The sequence below is a fragment of the Syngnathoides biaculeatus genome, chromosome 21 (assembly GCF_019802595.1).
Source record: "Syngnathoides biaculeatus isolate LvHL_M chromosome 21, ASM1980259v1, whole genome shotgun sequence".
NCBI classification, from domain to species: domain Eukaryota; kingdom Metazoa; phylum Chordata; class Actinopteri; order Syngnathiformes; family Syngnathidae; genus Syngnathoides; species Syngnathoides biaculeatus.
In genome coordinates, this window is record NC_084660.1 from 3,373,692 (window position 1) to 3,391,282 (window position 17,591).

At 55.8% G+C, this 17,591-nt stretch overlaps 4 protein-coding genes across 14 annotated transcripts; 2 read left to right on the forward strand and 2 right to left on the reverse strand.

Moving 5' to 3' along the window:
- Positions 1–3: 3 nt before the first annotated feature.
- LOC133494560 (serine/threonine-protein kinase DCLK2-like) lies at positions 4–7,195 on the reverse strand. 3 transcript variants are annotated; one of them, XM_061808504.1, is made up of 16 exons: positions 6,274–7,195; positions 5,280–5,837; positions 4,312–4,685; positions 3,882–4,008; positions 3,627–3,758; positions 3,454–3,542; positions 3,297–3,369; positions 3,115–3,220; positions 2,988–3,045; positions 2,795–2,914; positions 2,565–2,711; positions 2,360–2,493; positions 2,204–2,281; positions 2,046–2,142; positions 1,476–1,532; positions 4–1,359 (listed from the first exon to the last, which is right to left on the reverse strand). In XM_061808504.1, the coding sequence occupies exons 2-16, from the start codon at positions 5,668–5,670 to the stop codon at positions 1,261–1,263; spliced, it is 2,082 nt and encodes a 693-aa protein (XP_061664488.1). In that variant the 5' UTR covers positions 5,671–5,837; positions 6,274–7,195; the 3' UTR covers positions 4–1,260. The 3 variants fall into 3 exon arrangements, with proteins under 3 accessions (XP_061664488.1, XP_061664487.1, XP_061664486.1); XM_061808503.1 differs by having other exon boundaries at positions 1,452–1,532; positions 6,913–7,194; XM_061808502.1 differs by having other exon boundaries at positions 1,452–1,532; positions 6,274–7,194.
- On the forward strand, positions 3,875–11,005 carry ttc29 (tetratricopeptide repeat domain 29). Of its 4 annotated transcripts, XM_061808508.1 has the most exons (12): positions 3,875–4,003; positions 7,428–7,503; positions 8,415–8,673; positions 8,742–8,801; positions 8,889–8,948; positions 9,227–9,390; positions 9,459–9,638; positions 9,733–9,945; positions 10,026–10,111; positions 10,177–10,268; positions 10,325–10,448; positions 10,520–11,005. In XM_061808508.1, the coding sequence occupies exons 3-12, from the start codon at positions 8,627–8,629 to the stop codon at positions 11,003–11,005; spliced, it is 1,512 nt and encodes a 503-aa protein (XP_061664492.1). In that variant the 5' UTR covers positions 3,875–4,003; positions 7,428–7,503; positions 8,415–8,626. The 4 variants fall into 4 exon arrangements, with proteins under 4 accessions (XP_061664492.1, XP_061664491.1, XP_061664493.1 ...); XM_061808507.1 differs by lacking the exon at positions 3,875–4,003 and having other exon boundaries at positions 7,251–7,503; XM_061808509.1 differs by lacking the exons at positions 3,875–4,003; positions 7,428–7,503 and having other exon boundaries at positions 8,540–8,673; positions 10,520–10,609; positions 10,681–10,957.
- Positions 11,006–11,410: 405 nt separating this feature from the next.
- slc10a7 (solute carrier family 10 member 7) lies at positions 11,411–14,885 on the forward strand. 5 transcript variants are annotated; one of them, XM_061808514.1, is made up of 12 exons: positions 11,476–11,615; positions 12,050–12,132; positions 12,213–12,349; positions 12,600–12,675; positions 12,754–12,792; positions 12,867–12,902; positions 13,036–13,119; positions 13,192–13,357; positions 13,905–13,956; positions 14,025–14,098; positions 14,260–14,319; positions 14,461–14,880. In XM_061808514.1, exons 1-12 carry the CDS (start codon positions 11,516–11,518, stop codon positions 14,604–14,606), a joined length of 1,053 nt encoding a protein of 350 aa, XP_061664498.1. In that variant the 5' UTR covers positions 11,476–11,515; the 3' UTR covers positions 14,607–14,880. The 5 variants fall into 5 exon arrangements, 4 of the variants coding, with proteins under 4 accessions (XP_061664495.1, XP_061664496.1, XP_061664498.1 ...); XM_061808515.1 differs by having other exon boundaries at positions 14,174–14,319; positions 14,461–14,627; XR_009793322.1 differs by having other exon boundaries at positions 11,411–11,615; positions 12,050–12,349; positions 14,025–14,173; positions 14,461–14,536.
- A 71-nt stretch (positions 14,886–14,956) lies between these two features.
- LOC133494561 (mucin-5AC-like) lies at positions 14,957–17,567 on the reverse strand. 2 transcript variants are annotated; one of them, XM_061808506.1, is made up of 4 exons: positions 17,522–17,567; positions 16,826–17,362; positions 16,586–16,746; positions 14,957–16,512 (listed from the first exon to the last, which is right to left on the reverse strand). In XM_061808506.1, exons 2-4 carry the CDS (start codon positions 17,143–17,145, stop codon positions 14,957–14,959), a joined length of 2,037 nt encoding a protein of 678 aa, XP_061664490.1. In that variant the 5' UTR covers positions 17,146–17,362; positions 17,522–17,567. The 2 variants fall into 2 exon arrangements, with proteins under 2 accessions (XP_061664490.1, XP_061664489.1); XM_061808505.1 differs by having other exon boundaries at positions 16,826–17,556.
- Positions 17,568–17,591: the final 24 nt, after the last annotated feature.

Genomic DNA, 17,591 nt, shown 5'->3' on the forward strand with positions numbered 1-17,591 from the left:
CTGTCTAACTTTTATTTCACAGTTGAATGTATCTTTGTCCTCCATTTGAAGGTCTTTGAACGCACCGCGGCCCGTTTGCACAAAACACACGCTGCGCGCTTTTGGGGCTAGCAAAGCGTTCCGAAATGCTCAAACCCGGTTCAGAAGGACCTTTTTGTCACGGAAAAGGGATTGGGGAAAAAAAGTTGGAATCTACTGAATTTGATTGAAGCTTAATAAGGCATAATGTCTTGCACATAAACATAATGAGTTAAAGCGTGTTTTTTTTTTTTTTTTTTTTTTTTTTTTGGATTGAAGAGATTTTAGCTGCAAGTCAACCCCTTGCGTGGTCTTCGGCGCTCGCGGCGTCCACGCAGCAAGGCGCCTTCCGGTTTTGGTGTTCGCAGAGACAAAACTAGTAACACTTAAGACCGAAGGGTTATAACACTGCATCCGGTTGTTGTTCTTTTTCAAGTTTCGGCTCGCTTCAGACAGGGGTGTGCACACTTTTTCTACCAGTAGCTACTTCGACGGCCCTCCCTTTTTAATTGAACATCTTGAAAGCAATCAGTCGGTGGCGACGCAGCTTTCAAAAACACGTTTCTTCCCTTTCTTCTCTGCTTGTTTATGAATTGAAATGAACGCGACGACGGTGGGCCGCAGTTTGGACACCGCCGCTTTAAATCCTTCAATTCGAGAAAATTTCCCACATTCTCACCGACAACACACACATCGCATGAACGATGACGTAATGGAATAATTAAGCACCGTTGTGTTTTTTTTTTTTGTTTGTTTTTGTTTTTAAACGACGCCGCTACATTTTCCGACTTTATGACCGACTCGCACACACACGACAGCTAACGCGTAACGACATATTTGAACGAGGCTAACAGGGTTTGAAGATCAGCTCAGACGGGCGGGCACAGTGCTTCTGGCCTCGGATTGGCTGGGGAGGCTCACCGATCCAAAAAGAAAGTTGCTTCTTTCCAGAAAAAGCGGAAGACATTCTGGTTACAGGAAAGGCTTCAAATTGTCAGTCCCCGATTCTTCTTTTTTTGTTTTGTTTTGTTTTGTTTTTCTTTCCGTCTTACTGCGGATACTCCCAAAATACTGGATTGTGCTCCAGCTGACGGCAGTAGGAAGAGTTGAGGATAAGCTTCAAGTGATTGGACGAAGAGGAATTGGGGATTGTCACCGATTGGCAACGGAGCTCTCAACAGCACGAGAGGTTTTGTTGGCGTTTTTCAGGAAAAGAGCTCGCCGCGAGCTTTGTTGGGACCTTTAGACTAGCGGCGAAGGAACCTGCTTGGTTTCCAGCCCCGGCGGTTCCTTTTCCGTCACGCCGAGATCGTCGTTGCCGGAGTCGGCGGGAGCGTCGTCCTGCGACGAGGAATGATTTTTGTTGGAGGGGGGGGGGGGACAAACAACGGAGGGGCAAAAAAAAAGTGACAGGCGCGCAGAGGAAAGCTCACCGTCACCCACGGGTGCGAGATCACCTCGTCTGCCGTGAAGCGAGCGTCCACGTTCACCTGCAGCATCTGACCGATCAGCGTCTGCGGGGGGGAAAAAAAATGGCGGGACTCGTTACGACTTTCAAGTTGCTTTTACGGCGGGGGGGGGGGGGGGGGGGGGCACATTTCACGCCTCTCCTGATCTGTGAAAACTGACCGAGGAAAGGAGACGATAGTTCGACCCACCCTGCGCGTTTTAAAACTGAACGGCTGTAAAAGGAATTCAATTTGTTTGTTTGTTTGTTTTTTCTCAATTCATTATCCAAACAATTTGAAAATAATTACTGTGAAGCGAGCCCTCACCCCAAAAACGCGTACTCCCTTCTCGTCGTCGGCACGAACCTCATGCTGAGAAATACTGAAGAGGCAGAAATGAGTTTTTGGGGGTTCGGACACACCCGGAATATTCCAGAGCGGCATGATTATTTTTCAAAGGCTGATGACATTTATTTTCACTTCATATTAACTCTCATCGATATTTGTAGTTTTTTTTTTTCCTGTGTTTTGCTGTAAAAACAAGGCAGACGTTCTTCCGGACTCGGTTGTTGGCGTCACCTTGGCGGGAAGGCTGACGGGGTCCCAGTCTGGAGACGGGAACTCCAGTTTGCCTCTGAGGATCTGATCGAACAGCTCCTCCTGGACGTTGTTCTCGCTGAGAAGACGAGCTACAATTATTTTCGGAAGAGGACATTTTGTGCGGTGGGTTCACTGACCTTCTGAACGGTGGGAAACCACAAAGGAGGATGTAGGTGATGATGCCCGCCGCCCAGATGTCCACCTTCAATCCGTAACTGCGGGCACACATTCGCAAGCGATTTCAACGGCGGAGTTTGAAGGAAGTTGGCCGCTCACTTCCCGCGTCCTCTCACCCGGTCTCGGCGATGATTTCCGGCGCCACGTAGGTCGGCGTGCCGCACACGGTGTAGAGCGGCCCTTCCACCACCGTGGCCAAACCGAAGTCCCCCAGTTTGAGCGACTTGGTACCGTCCGGGTACTCGCACACCTGGCGGGAGCACAAAGGCGTGACGGAGTGCCGAGGGCGTCCGCCCGCCCGCCCGCCCGCCCGGCGCCTACCAGCAGGTTCTCCGGCTTGATGTCTCTGTGCACGATGTTCATCCTGTGCAGGTACTTGATGGCCCCGGCCAGGTTGTACACCATGGCGCTGGCGTCGCGCTCGCTGTACTTGGCGGATGACGTGATGGCGTCGAACAGGTCGCCACCCTGCGGTGGTCACAGAGACGGAGTTCTGACTTTGTCCCGACAGTCGCTGGCCACGCACGCAGGATTGGGAGGGTTGAAGCCACCTTGACCAGCTCCATGACCAGGAAAAGTTGAGACGGGGTTTCGTCCACCTCGATGAGCTGGATGATGCTGGGGTGTCGAACCCGCTGCAGGACCGCCACCTCGTTCTCGATCAGGTGCTCCTATTTCGTACGCAACACGACGGGGAGGGAATCTTTCTTTTGCGCATTTGCCCGGCAAAATCGACCGCGTTACCTTCCCACAGCAACGAGCTTTGTCGATGACCTTCAGAGCGAATTCCTGCCCGGTGGACCTGGCGGGAACATCAGAAGCGCGGCGCCACTTTTGGGCTGGCGACAAGCAAACTTTGGCCGGCCTTTACCTCTCGACGCACTCCTTCACCACCGCAAAGTTTCCGTCTCCGATGACTTTCCCGATGCTGTACTTGCTGCTAATGAGCGTCGACGACACCGTCGGGTTTCCGTTCACTTGGAAGAGAAGTTTGAAGGTGCGGTCGCTCAGACACTTTGGCGCCCGCTCGCGACGACGACGACGACGACGCACCTTCCGGAGCGACGTCCTCGGTGCGCTCGGATGCACCGTTGGCGTCCGCGGATGACGAGCGGCGAGGAGACACCTGCGGACCGGGACGTGGATGGTGTTGGTGCAGAGGATCAAGACTGGACGGAGAGCGGCGTTGCAGCCCGAACGGAGAGCCCACCTTGAGGCCCCCGCGTGTCCCGGGACTCGTCGGGGAGAGGCTCAACCTGGACGACTTTGCGGGGGCCTGCGATCCTGACGCCTCATTGGCTGCGGAGGAGAGAGGAAAGGACAATGTCGCGAGAAGATGGGAAAGCGTCTCCCGACGGATCTGGCGTGGACGCCTGCTCCCACCGGATCCTGGCGCTCTGGACTGGGTCGAAGTTTTTGCTGAAGCCTTAGTGGAGGCCACACCAGATCCACTGGAAGTCTTGGGAGTCGAAGTCTTCTGAGAGACCGCGGGACGGGACGCTTTGACTCGGCACTCTGGAGGGGGGAAAAAAGAGAAGACGGCTCGAATCACTCGATTCGGGAAAAGTCGGGGCCGTTGGCTTTTGGGCCGAGTTTTCATCCCGAAGGCATGCGTCTGTCAGTCGGTGCACGCAAGACCGTGAACGAAGGCCGCCGTCTTGCCGCCGTGGGTCAGCACAAAGTCGTCCTGAGCGTAGCGAAATTTCTCCAGCCCGCAAGCCATGAACACGTCGTCGTCTCCGAAGAAGTCCTGGAGACAGGTCAGCTGCACGCACACAGACACAAACGCGCTGCTTTTTTTTTTTTTTTGTATTTCCATGTCCTCCACTCTGCGGTCGATTTATTTTTATCTTTTCTCTGAGCGCGCGTGAATGCGTATTTAAAAATAGTTCCATGTGAAGTATTGAGTCTGGACGCGAAGAGATGCGAGCGTGTTCGAGCAGAACTTGAGCTGTCACGGCTGGAATCGCTTTGAAGGTAAAAAGCTCAAACGTGACGCGTTCTGTCAGAAGTGAGCAAAAAAACCAAAAGCAAATTTTAAGATTTGCCTTCGAAGGCGCAAGCTCACCTGTTTTCCGTCCAGAGTGTACAACCTCTTGACCGCTCCCGAGTCCAGCTTGATGGCCTCCGTGATGTCGGCCAGTACTTGTTCGAAGGAGTGAGCCGTCTTCTTGTTCAGGAGGATCCGCACCGCCTTGCGGGGTTTGACACCGCTTCGGATCACCGTCACCAACTTGGGCTTGATGAAGTCTTTGCTCTCTCGGCCCTCGGGACGCTCTCTGCCGCTCCCGCCGGCCCCGACTGCGGCGCCGGCGGCTGCGGCGGAGACCCTGGCTGCGCTCGCTGGGCCGCTCCCGGCGCCGGGTTTCCAGCTTGGGACGGAGATCTTGGTGTAGTCCACTTTACGGTAAGGCTGATTGGAGGCGCAAACGTAGCACTCACCTGAGCAGAGACAGGACTCGTGAGGACTTACGAAAAGTTTACGACGCGGGGCTTTCTGGTGACCTTTTAGGATCAACTGAAAATGCAATCCAACCTTAACCGAAAGGCCTTTTTGTGCAAAGTTGATGACGGCTTTCCATTGCAAAGACTCGCATCTATTTTAGCGTCCGCGCATTAGTGCTCATTAGCGGTCTTAGTGATCAATATTGATGAGCGCAGGGAATTGAGCAGTTCAACTACGATCCTCCAAGTTGAATATTTCCCGCAAAGAGGAATGGCTGAAACTGTCTAACGATAGCTCCGCTCAGCTTGTGGCATCGTACAAAAATTAGAATATTCCATTTGATTTTTTTTTTTTTTTTTTTGCTTCAATTTAATGGATATTGCGCACACCTCGGCCATTTGGTGGCAGTGGAACCGACACCCGCGTATGCCGCGCACGGAGACTGTCGCAGCTCCTCGGGAAGCTGCAACAATAGCCGTCATTCTTTGCAGAGGATAAAGAACGGTCCGTCAGTATTATGTCAAATTTTTGCTCGTGTCTGGAAAGACTCAAGTCGGGTCGCCGCCACGATACGATCTGGCGGAGCTGACCTTCCACCAGCTCGTCCATGCTGCCGATCTTCTTCGCGCCGTCGATGGTGTAGATGGTCCGCACCCCTTGCGGCAGGTGGAGGTTGTCGGCCAGCGAGCGCGTCAACTCCTCCAGCAGGGCGTCGTACGAGCGGAAGCGGTCGCTGGAAACGGCGTACGCCAGCCCCTTGAAGGAGCGGTCCCCGTTGCGGTAGAAGCGCACCTTCTTGGCGCGCTTCTCCAGGGTAAGCGCCTGCAAAGTGCGGGTGCGGTAGTAGCTGCAGTTGGTGCTGTGCGCCGGGCTCGGAACCAGACTGCTGGCCCGCGAGCCGGGGCCCGAGTCGTCCCGTTTTGCCCGAGGGGAGCGCCCTCGGCGCACTTTGTCGCGTTCGTCAAAGTGCTCCAGCTCCATGGTCTCACCGATGCGCTCGAGTCCAGCTGCCCGGTCGCGCTACTTGGGGTTCATCTCGACTGGGCCGAGAGGTTTCCGTGGAGTTGTGTGATTTTGAAATCCGGCCGCCGGGTTACTCCTCGGAAGCCGTCTCACATCTTTTGGGTGGCGGTTGCTCCAGTTGGATCCTGAAAAGAAGCCGGCCAAGTCAAACAAAGAACAAATGAGGTGGAATTCAGCATTTTGCCAAGGATGCGAAATCAAGGACACTTTGGGGCCACTGCACTCCAAAACGATCTCTTTTGCCGGCAGAACTGTACCGAGATGCGAAGAAATACATCTTTGTCATTGTCTGTGAATGTGGATGTGATTTTGTGACCGGCGTAGCGAGCGGGATTGGCCCCGAATGTGGGGAGTAGAGGTCACGACTGCATCCTGCATCCGCACGCACGTCCAGTCATACTCGCGGATGGAGTGCACCGACATTCACGTTTATGAGGTCGGATGAGTTCCTTGTAGCGTGCGAACGTGTCGGTCGCGCGTTTGCTTTGTCTGGCATCCACCGCAATCGGAACAAAAGCGTGAACCCGTCCAAACGCGTGCAGAGCGGAGGGAGGCACCTACCGATAATGCCGGGGAGCCGGCTTGTTGCTATGGAGGTCCCCAACCCCCCCCCCCTTTCCCCCCACACTCCCCTGTGCGCAGGTTCCGGTATTTTCCGGCTGAAACGGCAGCCGGAGAAAGGATAGGACGGCGGCGACCGGCGGGCCGAGCCGCACCGCTAGCCGGGGATTAGCTCGATGCGCCGGGACGGGATTCCGGACGGCGGCAGCTGCTCGCCCGCTGCTGCAGAGAGGAGACGCCGGCGCGACCAGCTTCCGCTACCGCCCCTCCTCCGAGGCTCGTTCTCGCTCGCTCCCCGCGTCTTTTGTCTCGCTCGCTCGCTCGACCCCTCCCCCAATCTTGTCCCCGTTTTTGTTGTCACTTTGGCCAATTAAAGCCCCCCCAAAATGGCAAATGCGGGATGGCGAGGTCAATCCAGATTTGAAGCATATATGTGTGCGCGTGTGTCAAAAATATGGTTGAAAAAGTCGAGTAGATGGACTCGTGTTCTTTTTTTTTTTTTTGCATAACCCATCCATTCATTTACTCTCTGCTCATCTGAGGTCAGCAACCTCAGCAGGGATGCCCGGACTTCACTGCAACTCAAGTCGACGCGGAGGAGCAAGCGACTCAACTCTGAGCCTCCTTGAGCGTTCTCACCCGTTCCGACTTTGCGGAGGAAATTTTGTCTCGGGCCGCTCGTGTCCACGATCTTGTTGAGTCCAATTTGCACCACGACCGGAAATGAGGATGACCCCACCCCACCCCACCCCACCCGAACGCAAACAATCCGGAAAAGAGCTTAAAAACCGTTGACTTTGCCTCACGTTAGCTTCGAGGCTAAAGCTAGCTGCCCTTCCGGTATCCCAGAATTGTACTTTTCTGCCATGCATGTACACGTAACGCAACGCCACTCCACTCGTGGTCGACCTCAGATGTGTTTTATAAATCTAAACATCAAAGGCCCGTTGGGGGGGGGGGGGGGCCTCCAAATCCAAGGTGGGCTCGACTACTCTCGTATTCATTTCTAACGCTAATAAAAACAGAAGGCTGCTTTTTTTTTATATTTACTTTATTGTGGATTGTACAAAAACCGAGCAGGTGGAACGTGAGTGGGATGAGGACATATTTCCACCAATTGACAGTTTTTGTGCTCTCGCTCCCTCTCTGAAAAGGAATTGGCGTCAAGGAAGTCAACGGAAGTGATGAGAGACAAACTCTGGAAGCAGGCCTGGCCGGCCGGGCGGGGGCGTGAGTCCCCGTGCACCTCGGGCGGATCCACTGCACGAGCGCGGCACGGGGGGAGTCGGTGACCTGGATGGCGGGGGCTCTTTTCGCGCCGGCCTGAAGCAGATGTGTCCAGATTAGTCGACCGCTTATGTCACAATCGAGCCAGAACTCAATCAAAAACTTAGCACGAGATCGCCTATTGCAGTTTTGCCCCATTTAGTTGGCAATTATGTATTTTGCGGTCAGCTCTTGTGTGCGGGCTTCCATCATGCACCAAAACATGCGCTCAATTTGCTTCTATCAAGTGCCCCCCCCCCCTCCTTTTGCGTTCTTTTTTGTTCTTAATGAGTTTTTGACTGACGATTTATGGTTGTAAATAGAATAAATCATGCGCAAACTTGATCGATTTCTCAAGCACAAATTAGCGCTTTTCAATGTATAACTAGGACATGATACATTATGTCCACGTGGGGACTTTTCATACGACGGAGCGTTCGAGTTTCTGCTGATGGAAGCGACGGCGGACCTCGTTTCCGTGCACGCTGTTACCAGGCAACCCCCCACCCGAAGCGGTCCAATCGTCCGCCACGGACGAGCACCACCGTCATCATCGTCAACATTTAAGTTGACGTTGCGATGGTCGTCGGGACTGCGCGGTGCGCGTGCGCGCTCCCGTTTCCGCACGATGTGACGTAAGCGACGCCGGCCAGTCACGTGAGCACTGGAAATCGTTTTTTTTCCTCGTCTCAGTCTGATCAGACTCGAAACAAAATGAGCGATTAAATAAAAAAAAAAAAAAAATACACCGAATTAAACACACGACATCGAATGTGTTCGATCGGCCTTGGTTGCCATAGTGAAAGTTCCCGTGTGGAAGTGTGGGTTGCCATGGTAACAGGCCGCTGACTGACAACAGCTCGTCTGTGACGCAGTCGGAGCGGGCGCGTGCTTGACGTCGTTGTGGCCAACTGGAGGCGAGCTCACTCATTCGACTCTTGAGAGAAGAGCAAACGCCGTGACGAGGGAGGAAATGACTTGACGACTTGCAGTCAGAACCGGGACGCGGCCTCAATCATCGTGCAAAGTGCCCAAAAGGGGTGAGAGCCACAAGGATCCCAACTTTGACCGAGGCGACTGGCTGAGAATGGAAGCGGCGGCGGGCAGCTCGAGGCTCAGGAGGCACAAAAGCAGGTGAGGCTGCAAAAAAATTCATTCATGAATAGGAACAAAAGGATTCCAAAGAAGCTTCGTTCGTGTAGGAAGTCCGGCCAAACTCCAGAAAAATCTGCACACTGTCTCTCCAAGGAAGATATTGCCAAGTGAGTTTGGTTGCCACGGTGACCGTTCCCGTTCTCCTCTGTCATTTTATTAAGCGTTGAATTAATTTGACGTGCGCTCCTGCGCAGGTTCATCAACAGTCGGAAGCAGAACATCTGCGTGGGCCTCCTTCAACATGGCTTCCACAGGTAGCGCCCGTTTTGCTCTCACCGACCAATCGCAACGCTGAATCAAAAATCGAAACGAATGCAATTCATGCTCAGAAATTTGAGAATTTTGGCTGTTGCAAATTTTGATCAGACCGACCCAAAAACCAAGAAAAAAAAAACGGTCCTTTTGCTAGCACGGTCAATAAGCGGTGATCCATTTTTGAAAAGCCGGCATCGGCGCGTGCGCGGCACGAGCGTGAGAACCAAAATGAAGGCAACAGACGAGGTCACGCCGGTTGTCAACGCGCGGGTCGCAGGTCGTTTTCGGAGCTCTTCCTGCTGCTGCGCCTGGACCGGGAGCGGCGGGAGGGGGCCGAGATCAACTCGGCTCTCAGCCTTCAGACGCCTCTGGAGGAGCAGCACGCCAAAGTGGAGAGCGTCGGCCTGCACCTGAGCCGCGCCGAGCGGGCCCAACGGGACGGTACTGACGCTCGTTTCCGCGGGCCGGCCGTCGGCGCCGCCGCTCCAACCGAGGAACGCTCGCCGCAGGTCGCTGGCCGGCGGCGTACGAGCAGCGTCTGCATCTGGGCGCCTACTTCGCGGCCGAGCGAGAGGACCTGTGGCTCAGCCTGCACTTCTACCACACCTGCACGCAGGCCCGGGAAGACGGCTGCACCAGACACGCCACGGAGGGCCGCGCGTGCTTGGCCGAGCTCTACCTGCAGCAAGGTACCCTTCCCTCAAGAGAGCCTTTTTGTTGTTGCCTTCCTCGGACCAGGACTTCTCTAGAATTGCCTTTTCTTGACTCTGGATCCACTCGCAGGTCAGCTGGAAAAGGCGAGGCAGCAGGCGGAGCTGTGCGTGCGGATGGCCGACGAAGGCGGCTGGCTGGACTCGTCCGGCCGCCCGCTGCCCCGCCGAGCCCGCGAGAGCCTCTGGTCCATCTGCAGCCGGCAGGCGGACGCCCGCATCAAGGCCGGCGAGCCCGACGAGGCCCTCGAGCTGCTCCACCGCGGCTACGCCACTGCCACCGAATGTAAGCCGGGACCCCCCCCGCCGGGCGCCGGGCGCTCGCCCTCGTCCCCGTCGTAAAAAGCAGCCGCGCTTTTGTTGCAGCCGAAAACAAAAATATTGAAGGCGAGGCCGCGTACCAGCTGGGACTGGCGTACTACAGCGTCGGGGACTACGACACGTCCCAACAGGTGCGTGTCCGCGTACAAGGTGAGCGAAAACGGACGCGAGAGCAAAGAGTTGTCGTCGTTTGCAGTACCTGGACACCTCCATGCGCATCTGCAGCACCACGGAGGACTTTGACGGCCTGGGGAAGGCCTACAAGGCCGTGGCCAAGTTATGCGAAAGGTGCGACGCCGTCGTGGCGCCTCGTGCGGAACGTTACGCGACTCTTTTTGTCTCAGCAAAGGGAACCTGAGCGGCACCATTCGGCTTTTGGAGACGTTAGTGGACATCTCCCGTCGCAACGGCCTCCATCACCACCTGGTGGACGCCTGCCTTTGCCTGGGCAACGTCTACACCAACAGGGTATGGCCCTCGCGCACGCGCTCGTCCCGTTGCACTTGTCCATCGCTCCCTCCCTGCTTCCCTCCCCGCAGAGGCAGTACGATCAAGCTCGCGAGAGCCTGCTCCAGGGTTACAGCGTGGCGTGCGACATCGGAGACGTGACGCTGGTGCAGAAGGCTCAGGTACGTCGGCGACCTTTCTCCCGGTGGCCTCTTGACGCGCCGCACCGGGCGGCTCCTTCTGCGCCCGCCAGGTGTCGCTGGCCAGCGCTCACACCCGTTGCATTGTGGGGAAGTACAGCGGCGACGTGGAGTCCAGCGCGCCGGCCGCCCTCTCGCGACTGCTGGACTGGAAAGTGGCCAGGGGGCTCCGTGACCACAGCGACAGCGACAACGGCGGCGTCTGCGACTATTAGACGCCACGCAAACGTCAGCGGTCGAAGGGGCTCGAGAGGAGCATTTCCACGTCTGCAAAGAATAAAACCTTTGCGACTCATTCAAGTACAAATTAGACTTGGAGGCTTTTTCTCACATTTGAGTGATTTTCAAAGTATAATTATTGCTCGGGATAGGAGTTAGCATCATTAGCATTAGCTCATCTTTGCATTCATTGGAGGCTGTTTGTCTCCATATGCTCTCCGATTGGATGGCGACCAGTCCAGGGTGGACCGATGACAGATGGGCTCCTCGTGAGGATAAGCGGCTAAGAAAACGGACGGGTGGCTGTTTATGGTTTGAGTTTAACGTTGCAGGGTTTTTTTTGGGGGGGGGCACAAATTTCTCGCGTCCGGCGTGGACGACGAAGACGCTTCAAGCGGCCGTGTGCAGACTTTAAGCGGAAGGTGGCGCCACTGGACTCCCGTTGTTGTTTGCCACCGCCAGTGAGCTCAAGAAGAAGAAGAAGAAGAAGAAGAGTGCTTCGTTTGAGGAACTCTTGACCTCCCAAGTCGCAAATTCTTGTTCAAACGGGCTCTGAGCGGACAAGAATTCCGCCCCCCCCCCCCAAAAAAAAAAAAAAGCGATCCGCCACGGGCCGTTCGGAGTTTCAGGGAACCCGCCGGGTGATCCGGAAGCGGCTGGCACCCGAATATGGGTCTGCTGGCCAGCATTCGGAAGGAATGGTTCATCATCGGGATTGTGCTGGCGATCTTGTCGGCAAAAGTGCAGCCCGAACTCGGCGTCAAAGGAGGTGAGACCGGGATGCGAACCCGTCACGACGTTCGACATTCCTGCCGTAGAAGCTCGCTGCCGAGATCAGCCGATTTTCACATTTGTCGAATTGTAAGACGAGCTCCATATATTCACAATAACAATCAATCATCATGTCATGTGCGCCGAAAGCAGGTTTCAAAGTGAGCCATTGGGCATATCGCTCCGAATCGAAGGTGAACGCGGGATCCGGAAGTTTTCGAGGCCGCTTTGGTGACACGTTGCATTCTGCGCGTCCCGACCAACGCCAGTGAAAGTGAAGAGACGACACAACGTCTTCATCTGTCTTGTCATTTAGTTGACCTCGCGTGTGATACGTTCACGGACACCTTGGACGACCTGCTACTGAATGTTACATGTTGAGATTGTTTCTATGGTTGCCGTAGTGACCGCAAGTGTTGTCTGCCCGATCAGGACCGCTGAGGCCAGAGATCACCGTGTCGTACGCGGCGGTCTCGCTGATCTTCTTCAACAGTGGCCTCTCGCTGAAGACGGAGGTGACGCTTTGCGGCGACGAGGCAGAAAGACCACCGGCCCGTTTAAATGGATTCTCTGTGTGTATTGTGCGTGCGCGCAGGAGTTGACGGGCGCCTTGCTCCACGTGCGCCTTCACCTCTTCGTTCAGACGTTCACGCTGGTCTTCTTCCCGCTGAGCGTTTGGCTGCTGGTCAGAATCCTGGCGTTGACCACCATCGACCGGTGGCTGCTCAGAGGGTACCTTTTTTTTTTTTTTTTCCGTTTTTGACTTGACCTCAAGGACGCACAAAAGGCTCTTTCAGGGCCGGCTTTTGAGGGAGGGGCGGGCGAACGGTACACGGTTCACACCCGCTTGACATCGCAGCAAATGCCTGCGCTGGAGAGAACACACATTCTTTTGTATTTTTACTTTTTCGCACCGCCACACACTTTGGAGTAGCATTTAGCATGCAGAGCATCCTGACTCTGAGGGGGTGTCGTTGCCTAGGTTACAGACGGTGAGCTGCATGCCGCCCCCGGTCTCCTCGGCCGTCATTCTGACCAAAGCCGTCGGCGGTAACGAGGTAAGGCGGCGGGCGGTTCGTCGGGCGGGGAAACGGGGTGCCGTCGCCGCGGTGACCGATCGGGGCGTGTGTTGCCAGGCGGCCGCCATCTTCAACTCCGCGTTCGGGAGCTTCCTGGTAAGATGGCGCCGGTCCGTTGCGGGTTCCCGGGGTGGTGAGGCGCTGTGTCAGCGGGTTCTCGTCTTGTGCAGGGCATCGTGGTGACGCCGACGCTGCTGCTGCTTTTCGTAAGTCGATCTTTGTGTGATGATGCGCCGTCGGAACAATCATCCAAATATAGGAAAAGCCGCCAATCCTCGGGTCAGAATCGTGTAACAACTGACGAGGAATCGATCCCGAATTTTCAAATGTGTCCTCCAGCTGGGCTCCTCGTCCTCCGTGGCCTTCGGCTCCATCTTCTCTCAGCTCTTTGTGACGGTGGTGGTGCCGCTCGCCTTGGGTCAGGTACGCCGGCAGAACCTCGTGAGCGCGGCGAGGAGCGGCGTTTTGAGGGGGTGTGCCCCCCCCCCCGCGCAGGTGTGCCGCCGCTTCCTGAGGGAGTGTCTGGAACGAAGGAAACCCCCGTTCGGCGCCGTCAGCAGCGCCGTCCTGCTCATGATCATCTACAGCACCTTCTGCGACACCTTCAGCAACCCCAACATGGAGCTGGAGCCGACCAGCCTGCTCGTCGTCGTTCTCATCAGTGAGTACAAAATGCCGCGTTGCACGAAAGCATTAAAAAAAAAAAAAAGGTCGTGGACTACGAAAGCCCAAAATTCTCTGGGCCGCTGTAGTCCGAATGACTCGATCGGAGGTGACTGAACTCTCTGGGAGTGACCGACTGTCGCTGCGATTGGGAATTTAAATGGGCAGAAGAACAGCGGGGGGGGGGGGGGGGACAGTTTGTGTCACGTGATCTTCGGCTCTTTAACCGCCGCGGACGTTTGGTATTTGTCAGGAATCCAATCATTAACGGGCGACCGCTACTTCGCCTGTGAAATTCAGCTTCGGGAACCAATGTAATGATGAACAGATTCCTACAGACGGCGCCATCGCGTCGCTTTGGAGTTGAGAATAACGACGGTTTTCGATTTGAAGATAAAAGATGAGCTCGTCGTCGCGTTGAATGGAAGGGAGGAAAAAATGGCAACACAATGCAAGTCGGCAGCTCGCAGATATGATATGTGTGGCCGCGGGCAGTGACGACGAATGTTTGAAAAAAGTTGCCCGATTCTGTGTTTCCAACGCAGTTTTCTCCATCCAGCTAAGTTTCATGCTGCTGACTTTTGGATTTTCCAGCAGGTGAGTGAGCGGCGACGTTCTTTCCGGCCGCCGCCGCTTTACGTCACGGCCGCTTGCGTTGTCCCCAGGGCCGGCTCGGGATTCAGCCCTGCCGACACGGTGGCCATCGTGTTTTGCTCCACGCACAAGTCGCTAACGCTAGGTAGGTACGCGCCGCCCCCGTGCGAAAATTGGCACCGGGGCGGCGCGTGACTGCGAGCGATGGCTGGCTGCGCAGGTATCCCCATGCTGAAGATCGTGTTCGCCGGCTACGACCGCCTGTCGCTCATCTCGCTCCCCCTGCTCATCTACCACCCGACCCAGATCCTCCTGGGATCCGTGCTGGTGCCGACCATCCGCGGCTGGATGGCCGGCCGCCAGAAGGTGAGCGCTTCCTGCCGGACTTTTTGCCGTCGATTGGATTCGACGCCCCGCCCACCCCTTCAAATTTAACACCGTCCAAAGTTTCTCGTGGGCTTCGAACTACTCAGCCCGTCTGACTGATGATGTTTGTCCCGGTTGAAGACGCTGAAGATGTCCAGCCTGCAGCCCGTCTGACAAAGTCGGCGAAACGCCGGGCGACCGCGTGCCTTCCAGTGGCCAATCGACAGCGAGCACTTTCTGCCCCTTCGCGATGGCAAAAGACAAAACATTTCTTCTTCTCTTTTTAACGCAAGCAAAGGTACAACTTTTGTATTTGATACAGGACGCAGGGTGTTGCTGGGACCATTTTTTTTTTTTTTATTATGATTGCTCTTTTCTACAATTTCTACTCGCTATTCCAGCTTCCGCTGAGAGGAAATGAAGACTGTCGAATATTTTGTATTGAATAATGACGTGCAGCCTTGAACGTTCGCCGCTGGTGATGATGAACTTGAAGCCTTTTTCGTCTTTTTCGGTCGCCCTAAGCCGTGCACAGCTCCGCTCGGGTTTTGGCGTTCGAATCACAGGTTTACGGAAATGATCCGAAAGGAAATAAATGATGAATTGAAACTGTCCGTTTCTAACTTTGCTTTCGGTTTCAGTCTCCAGGCGACGCTAGTACGTCGTACTCGGCGAGAAGCACGAGGCTGTTCTCTCGGATTCGGCGGACACGGACGAGGTCGCCGCACTCCTGAACGTGGATCGTCCCTCGCTCGCCCCTTCCGTACTCGCCCTCCCGGTCGTTCAGGGTCACCGCCGTGCGTTTCCCGCAGGCCTGTCGGTACACGTGGCGCAGGCCCACCACCAGCGCCATCCCCAGGCCGGCCGAACAGCCCAGCAGCATTCCCAGCTCCCAAGAGCTGTGGCGAGACACAATTTCGGGGAACTTGCGCTCCGTGGCTGGGATTTTTGAGGGATTCGAGGGACGCTTGCTCCCGGGCTTTGCCGGCTTTGGTCTTAATGCATCCCCAATGTCGGATTGGAGTTTGCGGCCGGAGGTTGAGGGATTGCGCTTCGGTTTGGGATCGGGTGACGCGAGGCGGATCTGTCTTGGGGATGGCAAAGGTGGGGGGGGGACCGAGGGGCGTTTGTAGTCAGATTGACGTGGAGCCGGAGAAGGTTCCGGATGAGGGGAAGAAGGGTGACAAGTTGAAGGATTGCCAGAGAATGACGCGGAGGAGGAGGGGGGGACTGCAAAAGAACTGGTGGTAGTGGAAGATGACCGAGAACTCCCTGATCCTGGAATGGAAGGAGCGCTAAAGGGAGCGGGAGAATCGAGCCGAGCTGATGTCGAGGACGTCGCCTTTTGGAAAGGCGAGGAGAGAATGAACCGGATCGATTGGGGAGGTGTGGACTCGGGAGAAGGATTTGGGCTTTTTTCTCGGCCGGAGGAACGCGGGAAAGATGCTCGCGTGGTTGCGTTTTCGGGGACGTCAGGAGAAGCTTTGCGACTTGGTGCAGATTGAAGTGAGATCCGCGGTCGGGGGCTCGTACTCAGCCCCTCGACTACTTTGTTAGACGGGGGAAGATTTCTTGGGCCGGAGCCAACTTGCTGCCGAGATGGAGACAAGAACGTTTGCGGCGGCGTCCGGCGAGAGCTGCTGGGAGCTTGCGGGGACGCTGCCTTCTCTTCAGGCTGTGGATGGGGATTCTCTCGAAATGGGACCCAACGGGAAATTGTCTCAGCGGAAGACGTGCGTGGCCGTGAATGACGCAAAGACAGAGACTGTCCCGAAAGCCTCCTCTGTGATTGGGCAAGGTAACTCGGGCTCTTGTGTGCAAACGAACTGCTTGGGAGATTTGCCGGTCCTGTGGGTTTCTGGGACGTTGGCACGGGAAGCCTCGTGAGGAGGAGGCCGCCATCTTGCGCGGGCGTCCTTGTTCCTGGGTCTTTTCTCGCCGCAGGTCGGAGCACGCTCGGGGAGGGAGCGGAAAACGTTTTTGCGCTTTCCTGCGGTGGGGGCGGGGTGACCGAGTCAGGATCGCTTCTTGACTCTTCAGCCACCGATCCTAAATCTGGGTAGTTGTCACTTGAAAGACTTCTGGAATTTGGATTTCCAGAGTCATTCGTCTTCCTTGTAAGTTGGCGCCCTGCGAGCGGCACCGGACTTGCAGTGCTGCTCCAGACCTCTTCAGAGGTCAAACTTTTTTTTCCTGTGGGAGCAAGATCGGAAGGAGTGTTCGTCACGACAAAACCGGGGAATGCTCATGCTCGATATGTTTGTACCTGGCGCTGCAGTCGTGTTAGAATCACGGAGACCAAAAACTGCTCTTTCTCTCTCCGCTGCTGTTACGTTTCTCCCGGTCCAAAGACTTTGACTCTCGTCATGCACCACCGCAGACTTGATTCCCGCCCAGTAAACAAAGTAGGACTGGACCACTGTGACACTAGAATGACAAAGAGAGCCGAGTGACTGTTGGACAGTTTGTGCAAAAAAAAAAGGGTGGGGGCGATCTATGGACTCACTAGAAGCGGATGTCTCCCACGGGGGCATCGGGAGCCCTCCACACAAACGACAGGTTCCGCTTCAGCTGTTTGTCCGAGTGGGTGAGCGTGTCCCCCTCCGACAGGCAGCGCAGCCTGTGGGTCCCGGGTGGAGCCAGGGTCCAGGAGCCGCCCACCAGAACGGGACCCTCGGCGGCGCCGCCCGCTTTGGAATCTTCCCCGCTGCGGGCCTGCAGCAGGAAGCCCATGAAGTCCCGAGAGCTTCGGACTGTCACTGAGGGCCAAGGATCTTGTTTAAGACTTTGGACCATCGTCAATGGTTTGTAAGAGAATGGTCTCATCCTTACCTGTCACAAGCTGTCCAGGCAGGTAGGATCGCAGCGACGTGCGAACGGTCACGTGGCTCGGCTGCGGGTCCCGAGGGTGGACCCGGATGTGACCCGGACTCATCGTCTGGCAGGAAGCGGGACCGGCGCCGCGGGAGAACGCAGCGACAGGCGGGGTGACGACGCGTGCCAAGATCGCGGCGGTCCTCAAATAAAGCAGCGGGGACCGCATCTTGACAGGACGTGCGGGCGGGGTCGACAATCATCATGTTCATTTCTACGTTTTGATTTGAACGCTAAAAGAAGTATTTGGAGCGTGCGCAGGATAACTTCAACATACGCGGCGCAAATGGTGAAAAGAAAAAGGCGAGCGACGGCGTCGGTGCCTTACCTTGCGAGGATGTCGTCCGTCGGCAAGTTTGTGAAGAGGAGCTTTCCGTTTGGGGGGCGGGGGGGGGGGG